At 41.3% G+C, this 13,791-nt stretch overlaps 1 protein-coding gene across 2 annotated transcripts; it reads left to right on the forward strand.

Annotated features, from left to right (window-relative positions):
- man2b1 (mannosidase, alpha, class 2B, member 1) lies at positions 1-13,579 on the forward strand. Of its 2 annotated transcripts, none has more exons than XM_046046805.1 (23): positions 1-160; positions 464-566; positions 1,384-1,557; positions 1,648-1,841; positions 2,385-2,517; positions 2,712-2,857; positions 3,143-3,342; positions 3,452-3,572; positions 5,733-5,811; positions 6,086-6,195; positions 6,491-6,598; positions 7,182-7,298; positions 7,544-7,726; positions 8,149-8,246; positions 8,409-8,529; positions 8,995-9,113; positions 9,301-9,402; positions 9,670-9,757; positions 10,045-10,125; positions 10,279-10,503; positions 11,210-11,359; positions 11,618-11,720; positions 12,876-13,579. In XM_046046805.1, exons 1-23 carry the CDS (start codon positions 50-52, stop codon positions 12,977-12,979), a joined length of 2,970 nt encoding a protein of 989 aa, XP_045902761.1. In that variant the 5' UTR covers positions 1-49; the 3' UTR covers positions 12,980-13,579. The 2 variants fall into 2 exon arrangements, with proteins under 2 accessions (XP_045902761.1, XP_045902760.1); XM_046046804.1 differs by lacking the exon at positions 12,876-13,579 and adding an exon at positions 12,314-12,535.
- Positions 13,580-13,791: the final 212 nt, after the last annotated feature.

Genomic DNA, 13,791 nt, shown 5'->3' on the forward strand with positions numbered 1-13,791 from the left:
CCACAGAACATAAACAGATGTCACATGATTTCGAGGGTTTTTTCCCAGCATGGCGGCCGGGTCGCAGCAGCTGGCTGTTTCCCTCCTGTTCATCGTCAGTGGTGTTTTAAGTTTTCCTCTTGGCCAGGAAACCAAAGAGAGTGGCACTTGCGGCTACGAGGTCAGCTGCGTTTTACTGTTCTTCATTTTTGTGTGTGTGTTTTTAGTTGTTTAACGTCACTTCGCTAAAACTGATGACTTTCTATTTCCCGTGGCTACTTTCAGTTTCATTCAACCGCCTATTCAATTTAATTTCCTGTTTGTTTGGGAAATGAGATTACTCTGAAAATAACTGGACGAATTTATTTTATTAATTAAGCTCTAACGTTAGTGCCTTAGTGTCTTCTTTAACAAAGTGTTAACTAACTAGTAGCCCAGTGCTGTAGATGTGGATGTGCCTTAGTGTGTTTTTGTGTGTGCGCAGTCATGTCATGCCACCAAGCCCAACATGCTGAATGTCCACCTGGTCCCTCACACACATGACGATGTCGGCTGGCTCAAGACTGTTGACCAGTACTACTATGGAGGTCAGTCTGACATAAACAAACACACACACACACGTTTGTACCTGTATCCATGGGGACACCTTCTTGACGTAATGCATTCCCTGGCCCTTTATGTTCACCTTAGCCTAATTCTAACCTGAATACTAAAACCAAGTCTTAACCCTCAAAAAGCATTCTCTATCTGTGGGGACCTCAATTTGTGACGGAGACACAGTCCCCATCGGTTAGTGTGCAATTCGTCCCCGTACAGGAAACACTCACACTGAATATACCTCCCACACATCCTCCTTTGCCCTCTTTAAAAAAATAAATGAACCAAATTTATATTCAGAACGAGCACATTGCGTAATGAGTTATCTTTTTGCTGAGCTTACACACATAAGGAAGAAAATTAAATGAGATAAAAACCACAACCACGTTTTGTGGCTGCAGTGACAGAATGTGTAAACTACCTAACTAGGCCAAATGTAAATTAACAAATACATGCACATCTGTCCCAAAATGTCTCATTCACCTCTGTCTAAATAACAAATTTTAACTGTGCCAGTTGTAGTGAGAACGGCCGTTCTGCAGGTGCAGGTCATCGTCTCTTGACCTGTGTGTGTGGTTATATAAGCAGAGATTATCTGCAATATAAATAAATATCTAATATGTACTGTGTGTATGTTCAGATTTTGTTCATGTATTTGTGCAATATGATAGGTCAGGGTAAACACAGGTGTTGTACACTGGTGTTCTTTAGTTCAACCTAAAAATATGTTTCACAAATGTTAGATGTTCTTTCACCGCAGTGAGCTTCTTGGAGTTGTGATTTCTACATTTGTGTATCTGTGAATAGATCGTAATGACATCCAGCATGCGGGGGTGCAGTACATCCTGGACTCAGTGGTGGATCAGCTGTTGAAGAATCCGGACAGGAGGTTTATCTATGTGGAGACGGCGTTCTTCTACCGCTGGTGGAAACGGCAGAGCGCCAGCATGCAGCAGACAGTCAAACAACTGGTTAATGAAGGTACATGAACCAACACTGAACATTTATGGTTAATTTTGGAAGGGTTTCGCTCCATAACCTGACTAACGCCCCCCACCCCACACCCACCAGGCCGTCTGGAGTTTGTGAATGGCGGCTGGTGTATGAGTGACGAGGCCACAACCCACTACAGCGCCGTCATCGACCAGATGACCATGGGCCTGAGGTTCCTCAATGACACTTTTGGGTCTTGTGGTCGCCCCCGTGTCGCCTGGCACATTGACCCTTTTGGCCACGCCCGCGAACACGCCTCCATGTTTGCGCAGGTAGTTTATCTTAAAGGAATAGCTCAGCATTTTAGGAAATGCATGTCACTCTTTCACAGAGAGTTAGATTTAAAAAAAGTTGGTTTTGCAGGTTATTATGTGCTGGATTATTTCTTGGCTTGGCTGTAGTGTCTTCCTGGAGTCACAGCGGGGTTGCAACGCAGCCAGCAGAGACTTCAGCAACACTTGGGATTAAGAAATAAGATATAAGGTGTTAATTTGTGAGCTTTTTTTGTTGCCTTTTGACAGAGCCAGGCTAATTCTTTCCAGTTTGTATGCTAAGCTAAGATAACCAGATGCTGGCTATAGTATCATATTTGCTGTGCAGACCAGAGAGTGGTGTCAATCTTCTCATTTAACGCTCAGCAAGAAAGCAAGCAAGTAAGCTTTCAAAATCACAAAAGATTCCTTCAAGACCTATTCAGCGAAATATATTGCCTTAGCCTTCGTAGCCAATCCACGGCTTCAAGCTTGCAGCATTGAAGCTTGCAAACATTCATCTCTGAGCTTTATGCTAAATGTTTCCTGTGTGTTTTATTCCAGATGGGGTATGACGGCCTCTTCTTTGGCCGTCTGGACTACCAGGATCGGGCTCGCAGGATGTCCAAGAGGGAGCAGGAGCTTCTGTGGAGAGCCTCAGACAGCCTCACAGCCCCCGTGGCTGACCTCTTCACCGGTAACAAAAGCCCCGACACATGCACAAATGCTGCTTCTCTTCTTGATCGATTCTTCAATGTTGACTCGAGTTATGAAAATAAGGATTCTTCCACTTTATGAACAGATGCCACATTTTGTGCATGACTGGTATTTATTTTGTAAATTGGTTGAACCAACCATTTAAACGTTTCCCTTTGCTGCAACTCCCAATAGGCATCCTTCCCAACGGGTACAACCCTCCTACAGGGTTCTGCTGGGACCAGTCCTGTGATGACCCACCAATCAGAGACGACCCTGACCTGGAGGACTATAATGTCGATGATGTGGTGAAGCGCTTCATGACCATCGCCAGCAATCAGGTTGGACACACCTACACACATGACCACGCACTCACCTTAGCAAAGGCCCCCAAGTGAATGTTTGAAGGATATAATGATTAATGACAAGCTCGCTGTACACACGGTGTAAATAATTTGAAAAGAAATGTCAATTCTTTAATTACAAGCTACATGAATCAACAACCATAAAGGACACGAGGACTGTCAAACTTTTCATTTTGATTTAGTGGCATGATTAGATGTGGTAGCGGTGTTTTTGTTACGTCTTTATAGCCACTCATTCGCCTCCTATTTTTCCTCTCTCAGGCTACGGTGTATAAGACCAATCACATTATCATGACCATGGGCTCAGACTTCCAGTATGAGAATGCCAACCTGTGGTACAAGAACCTGGACAAGCTGATCCACTACGTCAACGCCCGGCAGGAGAATGGAAGCAAAGTCAACGTGCTCTATTCTACCCCGTCCTGTTACCTCCAGGAGCTGCACAGAGCAAACCTCACCTGGTAGTCTGAACTTTAAAAGAGCTTGTTGGAGTACCAGTGTCAGAATTATTGCCATAATGACTGTTGAGTGTGCGTATTTGTGCTGCAACTTCATTCTCTTTCAACCCAGGGCTCTGAAGACAGATGATTTCTTCCCCTATGCAGACAACGCTCATGATTTCTGGACCGGCTACTTTACCAGCCGACCAGCACTGAAACGTTATGAGCGGATCAGCAACAGCAACCTGCAGGTAGTTTGAGGTCCACTCTTCGAGTCCAAACTAGGGCTGAACGATTAATTGCATTTGCGATATTATCGCGATATGATAAAACGAGATTTTCTAATCGCAAAGGCTGCGATTACGCTCTGGTCACATGGCACGCGAGAGTAAAGCAGTCTGCAGAGGAAGCATCAACTTCGCACATTACGCTGTACCTTGACTTGTTGTTGTACAATGGCCTTAGGCTTTACAGAAGCTGACTCCACAGAAACTTAAGTGTCACACAGGGAATGAAAGTAGCTCCCAATACCCGCAGGTAACTTGGTGGTGGTGGGTGAAATCGTCGGGCCATCCGCCGCTTTGACAGACAGGAAAAATATACAACAGAGAGACACGTGTAGTAAGCTAAGCGTATTGAGCCTGGTTACAGCCCACCGGCTCACCAGCAATGGAGGCTGCGGGCGTGGGGAACCCGGTGCTGTTGGACAATTGCCAAAGTTGTTGGCCAACTTTCGAATATAACCTCAAACTGAGTATTTTGTGAGGTTTTTGATGAGAGATGGACTCTTAGGAGATTTGAGCTGAGATAAGGATTAATTGGTGGTTGAACTGTGGGTTTTGTATTGAGCGCTTACTGTATAATACAGTTCACACTGGTGAACTTTGTTTTTCTTGTGGTCTGTAGGTAGGCCGACCTGATATTATATTATTTAATGCCATGACTTGACTCTCAAATTATCTTTCTCCATATAATTTGATATTTCTTCTCCACCATTGCTCATTATAATAATTCATGCATCAACTAATTTCATCAAGGCCTGGCCTACAAGAAAGAACAGTGTATGTTTAATCTATTTAATATTGTGTTGATCATACTATACACTGATTTATTGCTTGTCCGTTTTGAATAACACAGGAGCTAAAGAGCTTAAAAATTAATCTCATAGTAAATCGCAGTTGCAATATTAGTAAAAATCGTTCAGCCCTAGTCCAAACACGGACTCGATCATATTTAAAGCCAAAATCTAATTGCATTCTTTCCATTCGACGTTGACAGAGCATGAAGGATCACATTTGGGAATTTGCTTTACCTTGTTCTGGTTAGTACACAGTGAAAATGTCATTAACAGTCACTTTAAAGCACTATTATTTAGTATGGAATATTTAGTTGGATGTTAACATGTTAACACACTAACATGCTAAACATTTGCGTGTTAGTATATTAACATTGATATTGTGCAGTCAGCATGTTAATATGTTAACCTACAGCATGTACACTAACATGTTGACATATAGTGTGGCATGCTGTGTCATTTAGCACTGAAGTATGATGTCATCAGCATGTCATTGTGCCATGTAAGCGTTAATCTCAAAGTAATGTCAAAGCTCTCTCTCTTTCCCCTACATCAGGGGTCGGCAAACAAGTCTGGCATCGGGACAATTTTGTTTTAAAGCCGTTACAGGGCGGGCCAGAACAAAGTCAAATTATTTAAAATCATACTGTATGTACGTTTAGCTCAGTCGGTACTGTGCGGGACTCCCGGTAGATAGGTTGTAAGATGAATTCCAACTTACTGTGGATATTTTTTTTTCTCCCTTGTTAAACAAATTGAACAAAAGGACACTTTTGCACACGCTCATAATAAAGCATGTGCTGCAGTGTGTGCGCGTTCTGGCGTTTGATCCGCATTCATTTTCATTTCCCTGAGGAAATTCAGGAGAATCCAATCACACGTTTACTGACCGCTTTTTCAGAGGTGTGTCAAGCACGCAGAGACTCTTTTGAATTGTCCTTCAGAACTCTTCAAAGTAAAATATCTTAATAAACTCGACATGATGCATCGCTGCAAAAAAAGTACCCGTGCTTTTATTTTAGAGGCACAGTCACTTAACAGGAAGTGGTTATGTGAGTAACTGTAGCTGTCATGACTGAGATCTATTTCAGCATCAGCCGTTATCAATTTATTTATTCTTTATTTTTCTGCTATCCACCTATTGCCGACCACTGCCCTACATGATTAACTACAACCTGTTGATGGCATTAATCAGCGGATTACCAAAGTCAATAGGAATCCTCCTCTGGAGCCACAAATGTCTGTATTAAATGTTATATTACTCCATCTGATAGATAAAAATACTGTACACCGGTGAACAGATTGTAACTGTGTGGCTTTGTTTTGTTTTTTACAGACGTGTAACCAGCTGGAGGTACTTGGTGGTCCGGTCTCCAGGAAGGGACCCTTTGGGGAGGGCGACAGCCAGACCATGAGTTAGATTTGGTTTTTATTGCTTCTTATTGTAAAACATCACTGGCATTTACCGAGTGGGGAAGGCAGCCAGTGTGTTACCATCTAGTGGTCACATTCATACCTCCAGTGAGAAAAGATTCAAGCCAAAAAATGAATGGCTGAAGAACTCCCCACATATGACATATCCTAAGTGTCGTCATTTTCAGTGGCATACTGGTCTTGGTGTTAATAAATCTGACTGGATACCAGACTGTGGACTGACTGACAGGTACTTGTTTCTGATGTCTTTGTCAGAGAAAGCCATGGCGGTGGCTCAGCACCATGACGCAGTGTCAGGCACAGAGAAGCAACACGTAGCAAATGACTACGCTAGGAGGCTAGCTAACGGCTGGCAACGTTGTCAGGTATTTCAGGCTTTACACGGCATTATCTTGTTCAACATAATCCTGTATGTTTGTGCAGTAATATTTTGAGCTTCTGTGGTAACACACATTGTAACAGTATCCACAGACCTCATAGAGAACAGTTTTGGTAGAAAGTTTATTCCAATAAAAACTGTTTATTTAGATCCGCTGCGAACGTGTATTATGGGAGTTATCAAGCCTACTGGAATGTAACTTTTTACCAAACACACTGTTTAGCTGAAACTGCTTTGTATGACCGTTTTTATGTGCTTTGTTTATTTTATTTCTCTCTCAGGTTTTGGTCAGTAACAGTCTGGCCGCTCTGAGTAATTCGGCTGCTGAGCGAATCTACTGTGACAACCTCAACATCAGTGTGTGTCCCCTCACTGAGTCCAGCAAAAAGGTGACACACAAACACACATCCAGGAAAAAAACGTATGTTTTTGTGGGGACACCGCCAATGATTTTTACTACAAGATGAATTCCTTAGATCCTTTCTTACCCAACAACCCCTGACTTTCTGAACACAATATTAAAGGGTACGTTTGGATATTTATAAACCCATTTTAACATATTTTTTTCACATATTTTTTAGGTCAAAATGAAGCCATCTAGTGCACAGATTCCAAAACTTTCTGTACCTACTAGTCATTTTGACCCCAATATGTGAAAACCGGGCCCTGGTTTAAACGTACCAAAATGATCCTTTAACATAACCTAATTCTGACTGTAACTGTAAAACCGATTCTTAAACCCAGCCCCCACGACGTCAATGACTTTGGCTCCTCACAATACGACATAATGAAGGACACATGGAGTGCATGCAAACAGAGACAGATATTGTACATGCCTTTTCTCAGTCTTTCAAGAGAGGTTCACGTTGAATTAAAAAGAAAATCTTCTAAATAGAATATCAGTTTTGTTATTACAATGCTCAACCGCACCCCTCCTCCCTTCCTCTTCCCCTTCCTCTCTCTCTCTCTCAGTTCTCAGTCAATGTTTACAACCCTCTTGCTCGCCCCGTGACTTGGCCGGTCAGGCTCCCCGTAAATGGAACAGCATACGTCATATCAGATGCTGAAGGCAAATCTGTGGACTGCCAGGTCAGTGAGTGTTTCTTTTATTAAGTATGAGATATTTGAAGATTCCAAAAGTGCAGTATGATCATATCTTAAAGTCTTCAGACGGGATTTTATAAAGTAATCCAGATCCTACAGAATTCTGGTTATCATTTTAGCCACAATCCTGAAGCGGGGGTGTGTCTCTTTACGACTTTTTTTTTTTTTTTTAAACGGAAATGTGAAACAATAAAACACAACAAGACGGCTTCTCTGTGTCTCTGTTCCAGGTGGTTCCAGTGTCCACAGCCACCTGGGAGGTGAGGAGAAACAGAGGCTTAGCTGTCAACGAGCTGGTGTTCCAGGTTCAGGCTCCTCCTCTGGGCTTCACCACCTACTCCGTGTCCCTGCTTAAGGACGGGCCTCCACCTGCCATCACACAGCACCAAACTCCCAAAGCCATCCAGAACAAGGTCTTTACCACAGCATTATCATACACTTGCTTAGTGCTGCGCCGTGGGAAATAAGTACATTATGGTTTAAAGACAAATGGCACGGTTTACTTTAAAAAACGAATCAAAAACAAAACAAGGTCAGAAAGGCAGATAGTGATTGTTTAAATTCACACAATGTTACACCGATACAGTGTTAACGTGACTTCATAAAAACTTACATCGATCATTTTTAGAAACTCAGACATTTAAAACTAAACTAATCTCACTTTTTCTAAGAATGTTACATATTAAAAAATGAATGAAGCAGTGCTGTATAAAAGCCAATCTGGCGCACATAGTATTTGTTAATTGTACATGTATTTTCTAATCCTTCTATACATGACAAAGTACATTTGCATTCTATTCTGATAGCTGAGTATTTGTGTGTCTGTGTGGTCCAGTTCCTACGTGTGACCTTTGATCCCGACACCGGCCTCTTGAGTAGCCTCAGCAACCTGGAGACCAAACAGACCATCAAACTGACACAGAATTTCTACTGGTTAGTTTCTCTGATAGAATTACACACAAACCCTAATATATTTTAAACTTCCTGTTTAAACCTAAGCCAAGACACTTGCTTTTGTTTTCCGACCTCTTGCTTCCTCACTATATATTTTTTTTTTTTTTTTAAATGTGGGTTTGTGTGCGTTGCATGTTCTAGGTACAACGCCAGTGATGGTAACAACTCATTGAGTATCCAGCCTTCAGGTGCCTACATCTTCAGACCCAACTCCTCCACACCTTTCATCGTCAGCAGGACGGCCAGGACAGAGAGCATTCAGGTAGAGAGCGAGCAGCGTCACTGCTATGTTCACGTGCAGCTTCATTATATCACACTGATTCCTTTTATATCACTTTTAAAGTCACAAGACTCACATGCTGAAATGTTACTTTGAATTTAAGGACAAACAATTGAGTTAATTATGTAGCTTTATTTTTTCATATGTTTTATTTATGAATCACAGGTGAGTGTGTCACATCTGTGTCTATCAGAGAGAGACACTTAAGATGCTGGGCCACTGTTATTTCTAATCCAATAATTGGTATCAGTGTGTGTCAGAAAGATGTTAAACCATTAAATACTTTAAATAAAAAAAATATATATATATTTTTTTTAAATGTTGAAATTGCTTTTTACGCACTCTATGGTAGTCTTTAGATAATAAAATAATTAAAACAGTTTACAGCATCAATATAAAAATATATATTGCGTCCGCCCCCCCCCCCCCCCTTTCCCTTCCCTCCAGACCTCTTGTGTGCAGGAGGTGAGGCAGTGGTTTGCTCCCTGGGTGTCTCAGGTGGTTCGACTCTACTCTGACAGCAGAGCTCTGGAGCTGGAGTGGACAGTCGGACCGCTGCCCATTGAGTGAGTGTGTGTTTATCACTTACGTTAAAGCTGTATAGTCTGCGTATATGTTTTCATGTGTGTAAATAGAAGTACACCATGTAAGTATTTTATAGGCTGCATTTCAGCTGATGTTTGGTTTTTCTAATGTGGAATCAAGGCCAAAATGCATCACTTAATCTCTTCTTTCGGTCTCTTTATCCATTAGTGATGCTCTGGGGAAGGAGGTGATCACTCGTCTAGACACCAGCATCAACACCGAAGAATATTTCTACACTGATTCCAACGGCAGAGAGGTGCTGCAGAGAAAGTAAGAGAAAGTCCGATTTTTATTTTAATGTTGAAAATACATTGTAACTAACTTATCATTTGGCAAATGTTGTTAGTAATAATAAGTTAACGGTATTTTAATGAAACTCTTAGTTAGACTGATCTGGAATAAATTATCTTCCAAAAATTGACAGATTTTGGTTTTAAAAATCTAAGTGGTGTTGAGTGGCTGTGTTTTACTGAACTCTGTCTTATAAGGAAGCTCAGATAAGTGTGTGTGTGTGTGTGTTGTAATTTTGTCCTAAAGGAAAGATTTCCGGCCCACTTGGAACCTAAAGCAGTCGGAGCCCATTGCTGGAAACTACTACCCCATCAACTCCCGTGCTTTCATCAAGGTGTGTGTGTGAAAGGTTTTTTCAGAAATAATCCAAAATTTAAAGGAACTAGAAACTACTTTTTACCAAATAAACACATAAACAAGTTATTTTTATTATCCAAAGTATGTTTTTGCTCTTCTTTCTGGATATTTGAGGTTTTCTAATTAAATATATTTTTTTAATCGGTTTCTGTGTGGTATTTTCCATCCATTCCATTTACTTTTCTTATGTCTGCTTTTCCCCCTCACCTTACGTGTGTGTGTGTGTGTGTGTGTGTGTGTGTGTGTGTGTGTGTGTGTGTTCAGGATGACGTGGACCAACTCACTGTGGTGACTGATCGCTCTCAAGGAGGAGGCAGCCTCCAGAACGGTTCTCTGGAGATCATGGTGAGATACACACTGCTAACAGTCAGGTAGTTAACCTGGATCAGATCGAACAACAAGACTGATACACACTCAATTTACCAGTCTTTCTGTCTCAGTCAGTACACACACACATACAGAGTCTCTCTCTCTTAACTTCACGGTCCTCCGCCTCAGCTTCACCGCCGGCTGTTATACGATGATGTTCGCGGCGTTGGGGAGCCCCTCAACGAGACGTCGGACATATTCCCAGAAGGGCTGGTGGTCCGGGGCCGTCTCCTGCTCTCCCTGGACCGGCCGCCCACCGCAGCTGACGCACACCGCCCCCTGGCCCAGGAGGTGGTACAGCAGCCGCTGCTGACATTCATTGATGGAGATCTACATCCAAAAACTCGACTGGAGGTGAGTGAGGAGAAGCAGTCTAATAAATTGACTTTGTAGCTGCATTACAGATCACCAAGCAGCCATGTTGGGTGCCATCTTGGAGGTCGTGAAGAATTGGCTTTATGCAAATAATGTCTAAATGCACAACAACCACAAACACTCTACAGGTCAAATTATTTCATATTGGAGGTACGAATTTCAACCCAGTAAACAATAGAGACTAAATGTTACAAACTAAAAAAATGTGGAAAGTATGTCACTAGGCATGATATTTTCACTTCTTTTATCCTGCAGAACTTTTTGTTTCAAAGCTATTATGTGTAGAATTTTAACATTTTCTGACTTTGGCACCCCCAGTGGTGGTATCAAAAATATAGAAAGCCTAAGGTCCCTTCCTCTTCCGAGATACAACAAAGTTTTTATATAGTTTGAGCTGTTTCAGACTATTCTCATTTCACAAAATCTCAGGAGAGCAGGCTGAGCTGGGCTTTTTTTTTTTTTTTTTAAATCTCTAGTTGTAATAACATGTTTTCGCCACTAGTAATAATTAGTGACACATAGTGTCAACGTCTTACTAATTTACAGAGACATTTTGCCCTGTAATTCATTCATTAAAACACCCAACGACAAACTTGAAAAAGCTGACTGTTGTGAAAAGACCATCAGGCCTATATGACTGGAGTCAAAGCAGTGAGTGTGACTGTGGGTCTCGGTCTGTCTGTAGTTTTCTGCGCTGCAGGCTGCGCTGCCCCCTGCTCTCCACCTGCTCACACTGACACAGTGGGACAAAGACTCGGTGCTGTTGAGACTGGAGCATCAGTTCCAGAGCTGGGAGAGCAAACTGAACTCACAGCCTGTCACTGTGAACCTGCAGGTCAGTTACAGTTATGATAAAGACTAATGCTGAAATAGTTAGATTATTAATGTCCATAACATTTAAATTTTGCAGTGTAATTAAACACAGTAATTTCTTGGTTCAAGCTTAAAAAAAGAGGTTTTGCTTCTTTGTGTTGAGGACATTTTATAGATTTACTGTTTAAAGGAAGTGTAAAGTAAATAAAATGAAATGGAAATAATTCCAAGTTTATTGTAACTGCTATTTATCACCCTGTCTTGCTTTCTGTCTGCGTAGAAGCTGTTTTCCACTCTTGAGGTGCTGGGCGTGTCTGAACTAAACCTGTCAGCCAATCAGTGGAAAGATGAGATGACACGTTTTCAGTGGACACCAGAGACAGGTACACCTACACCTGTCATTATCTTCACTACATTAGCTCTTAACAAGTAAATTTGGGCTGGAGGAACATGTAAGTAACACACAGGGTTGCATGTGTGTAGAAAACATTTAACAGAGAATTGTGGCTTTGTTTGTTATATTAAAAAGGGGTTTTGATGAAATGCATAAAAATGGAAATTTAAGTCAGCAATAGTATGGAAAAATTCATTATTAAAAAAAACAGATTCTGGTATGCAGAGACTCACCGGCTAAACGTTTGTCTTGAGGAAGCCATTATAGTAATGGCCATTAAATTATTAATGTCTGCCAATTATATTAGATCAAGATGTCCAGCGGGCAAAGTTGCCATTGTGTTTCAAGGTGATGCCATAGAAAAGTGCACATACTATCTAAAATGGCTCATTCTCTGGTGAGCTTAAAATGTCCTGTGTAGAAGAGGACATTTGGTCCTTTTGGTAGCACTAGGAAACAGTAGTATTATTATTCTTATAATCTTCTTATTATTATTCTGGGGAGCACGTGTATTAACAGTACATTTTGTGAGTAGTTGCTGCACCTGCCACTGAGGGAGCATGTTCTAACCCTGACCTTTAGGCTCCAGTGAGAGAAGGGAAAGAGACCAGAAGAAAACCTGCACTCAGAAATCCGTTAACGATCACCAAAGAATAACACCAGGTAGTGTAGGTGAAGTAGTCTCATCTGTCAGCTCTGTGGCAGGAAGCCGCTGCTGGTCAGCTGCCAGTCGCTGATGGACCACTTGGCTGGGTGGTGAGGTTCCAGTTCAGTTTGAACAGTAGACTAAAGAGAGGAAGATGAATGCAGAAGTCCACTGATGCTTTTTAATTCTTCAAGGGTGGTAATCACTGCTCCATTACAGTCAGGTTAACTATATAAAGACGTATTCCCTGCAGGGGGTAATCAAGCAGGCTGTGTAATTTAATGAGTCATAAATGCATTGTTTAGCTTTATTAGTAAACTGTAGGGTGTTTAGTGTTTTTGTAAGCGGTAGAATGTATTTGTTTCACTTCACCTGTTGGTAAGTTTCTACCTTTTGATTTTCTTTGACTTTTGTTCTGCTAGTTTGTTTTGACAGTGTGACATTTGTAGAAATGTCTGTTTGTGTTAAACATTTTTACATGCTGAACCTATTCTTCAGGTGAGAGGCTCCTGCTGAAAACGTTTGAAGACCCCTCCATGTGGGAGGTGACCTTGAGGCCAATGGAGATCCGAACCTTCCTCCTCAGAGTCAGCCTCAGATAAACAAAGGGTTTCTGTTCACAAAGAACGTGAGGATGTGTTCACACAGCTTATGGTTTTGTGTGAACAAAGGGATGGACAACATACTAAATCAAATCAACCCTGTGGCCAGATATACCTGGGCTGGGATTCCAGAGAAAGATCAAGATTTTGTTCTACTTTTACAAAGAAATAATCTAGAGCTTAAGTTTTTGGAAACCCAGCTGTGATTTTTAATTGCATGTGAGCAAGTCTTCCCTCATGGCTTTCCAAACAGAAAAAAAAAATCTGCTTATTTTCCACTTAGTGACAGTGAGTGTCTGAACATGTTTCTCCTTTGAGACAGAAAGTACTGTACAGAATTTGCCGAAGCTGCCTTTTGTACTGCAGACACATCAATAATACTAAATCCCAGATTAGCAGATTTTTTCCAGTTCATGCACTTCCAATAAACACACAAATCCTCAGACATTTCCTTTCTACAAATAAAACTGGTGCCAACCTCTACTGCCTGAAGTGCGCAATATTCGCACAGCCTTTGTATTTCTGCCAATGTGTGTATAGTTTGAAAATGATTTTATACCGATCATCATTCACCTGATTAAAAAAAGTCTGTAATTCTTACTCATGGCTACCTGCAGTGTTTTGTTGAGTCAAGAATATATTTACATAAATTGAAAACTGCTTCCAGAACTGTTTGAGAAAACACTGCTGCAATGTCAACTTCAACATGTACTGAGTACAATTACATGTAGTTCTTAGTAAAATGTTGATCCTGAATAATTAAAACTAACTATTCATTAAACTTTTTGAAGAAATTGAAAGAGTGAGTCTGT

This window comes from Micropterus dolomieu, linkage group LG04 (genome assembly GCF_021292245.1).
Source record: "Micropterus dolomieu isolate WLL.071019.BEF.003 ecotype Adirondacks linkage group LG04, ASM2129224v1, whole genome shotgun sequence".
Taxonomy (NCBI): domain Eukaryota; kingdom Metazoa; phylum Chordata; class Actinopteri; order Centrarchiformes; family Centrarchidae; genus Micropterus; species Micropterus dolomieu.

What these genes read in the sequence shown, in the direction of transcription:
- man2b1 (XM_046046804.1), top strand. Translation starts at nt 50, where the DNA reads ATGGCGGCCGGGTCGCAGCAGCTGGCTGTTTCCCTCCTGTTCATCGTC. An exon ending in ACGGCTGGCAACGTTGTCAG is followed by an intron (nt 6,196 to 6,490) that starts GTATTTCAGGCT and finishes TTTCTCTCTCAG; the next exon opens with GTTTTGGTCAGTAACAGTCT. An exon ending in ACTCCCGTGCTTTCATCAAG is followed by an intron (nt 9,758 to 10,044) that starts GTGTGTGTGTGA and finishes GTGTGTGTTCAG; the next exon opens with GATGACGTGGACCAACTCAC.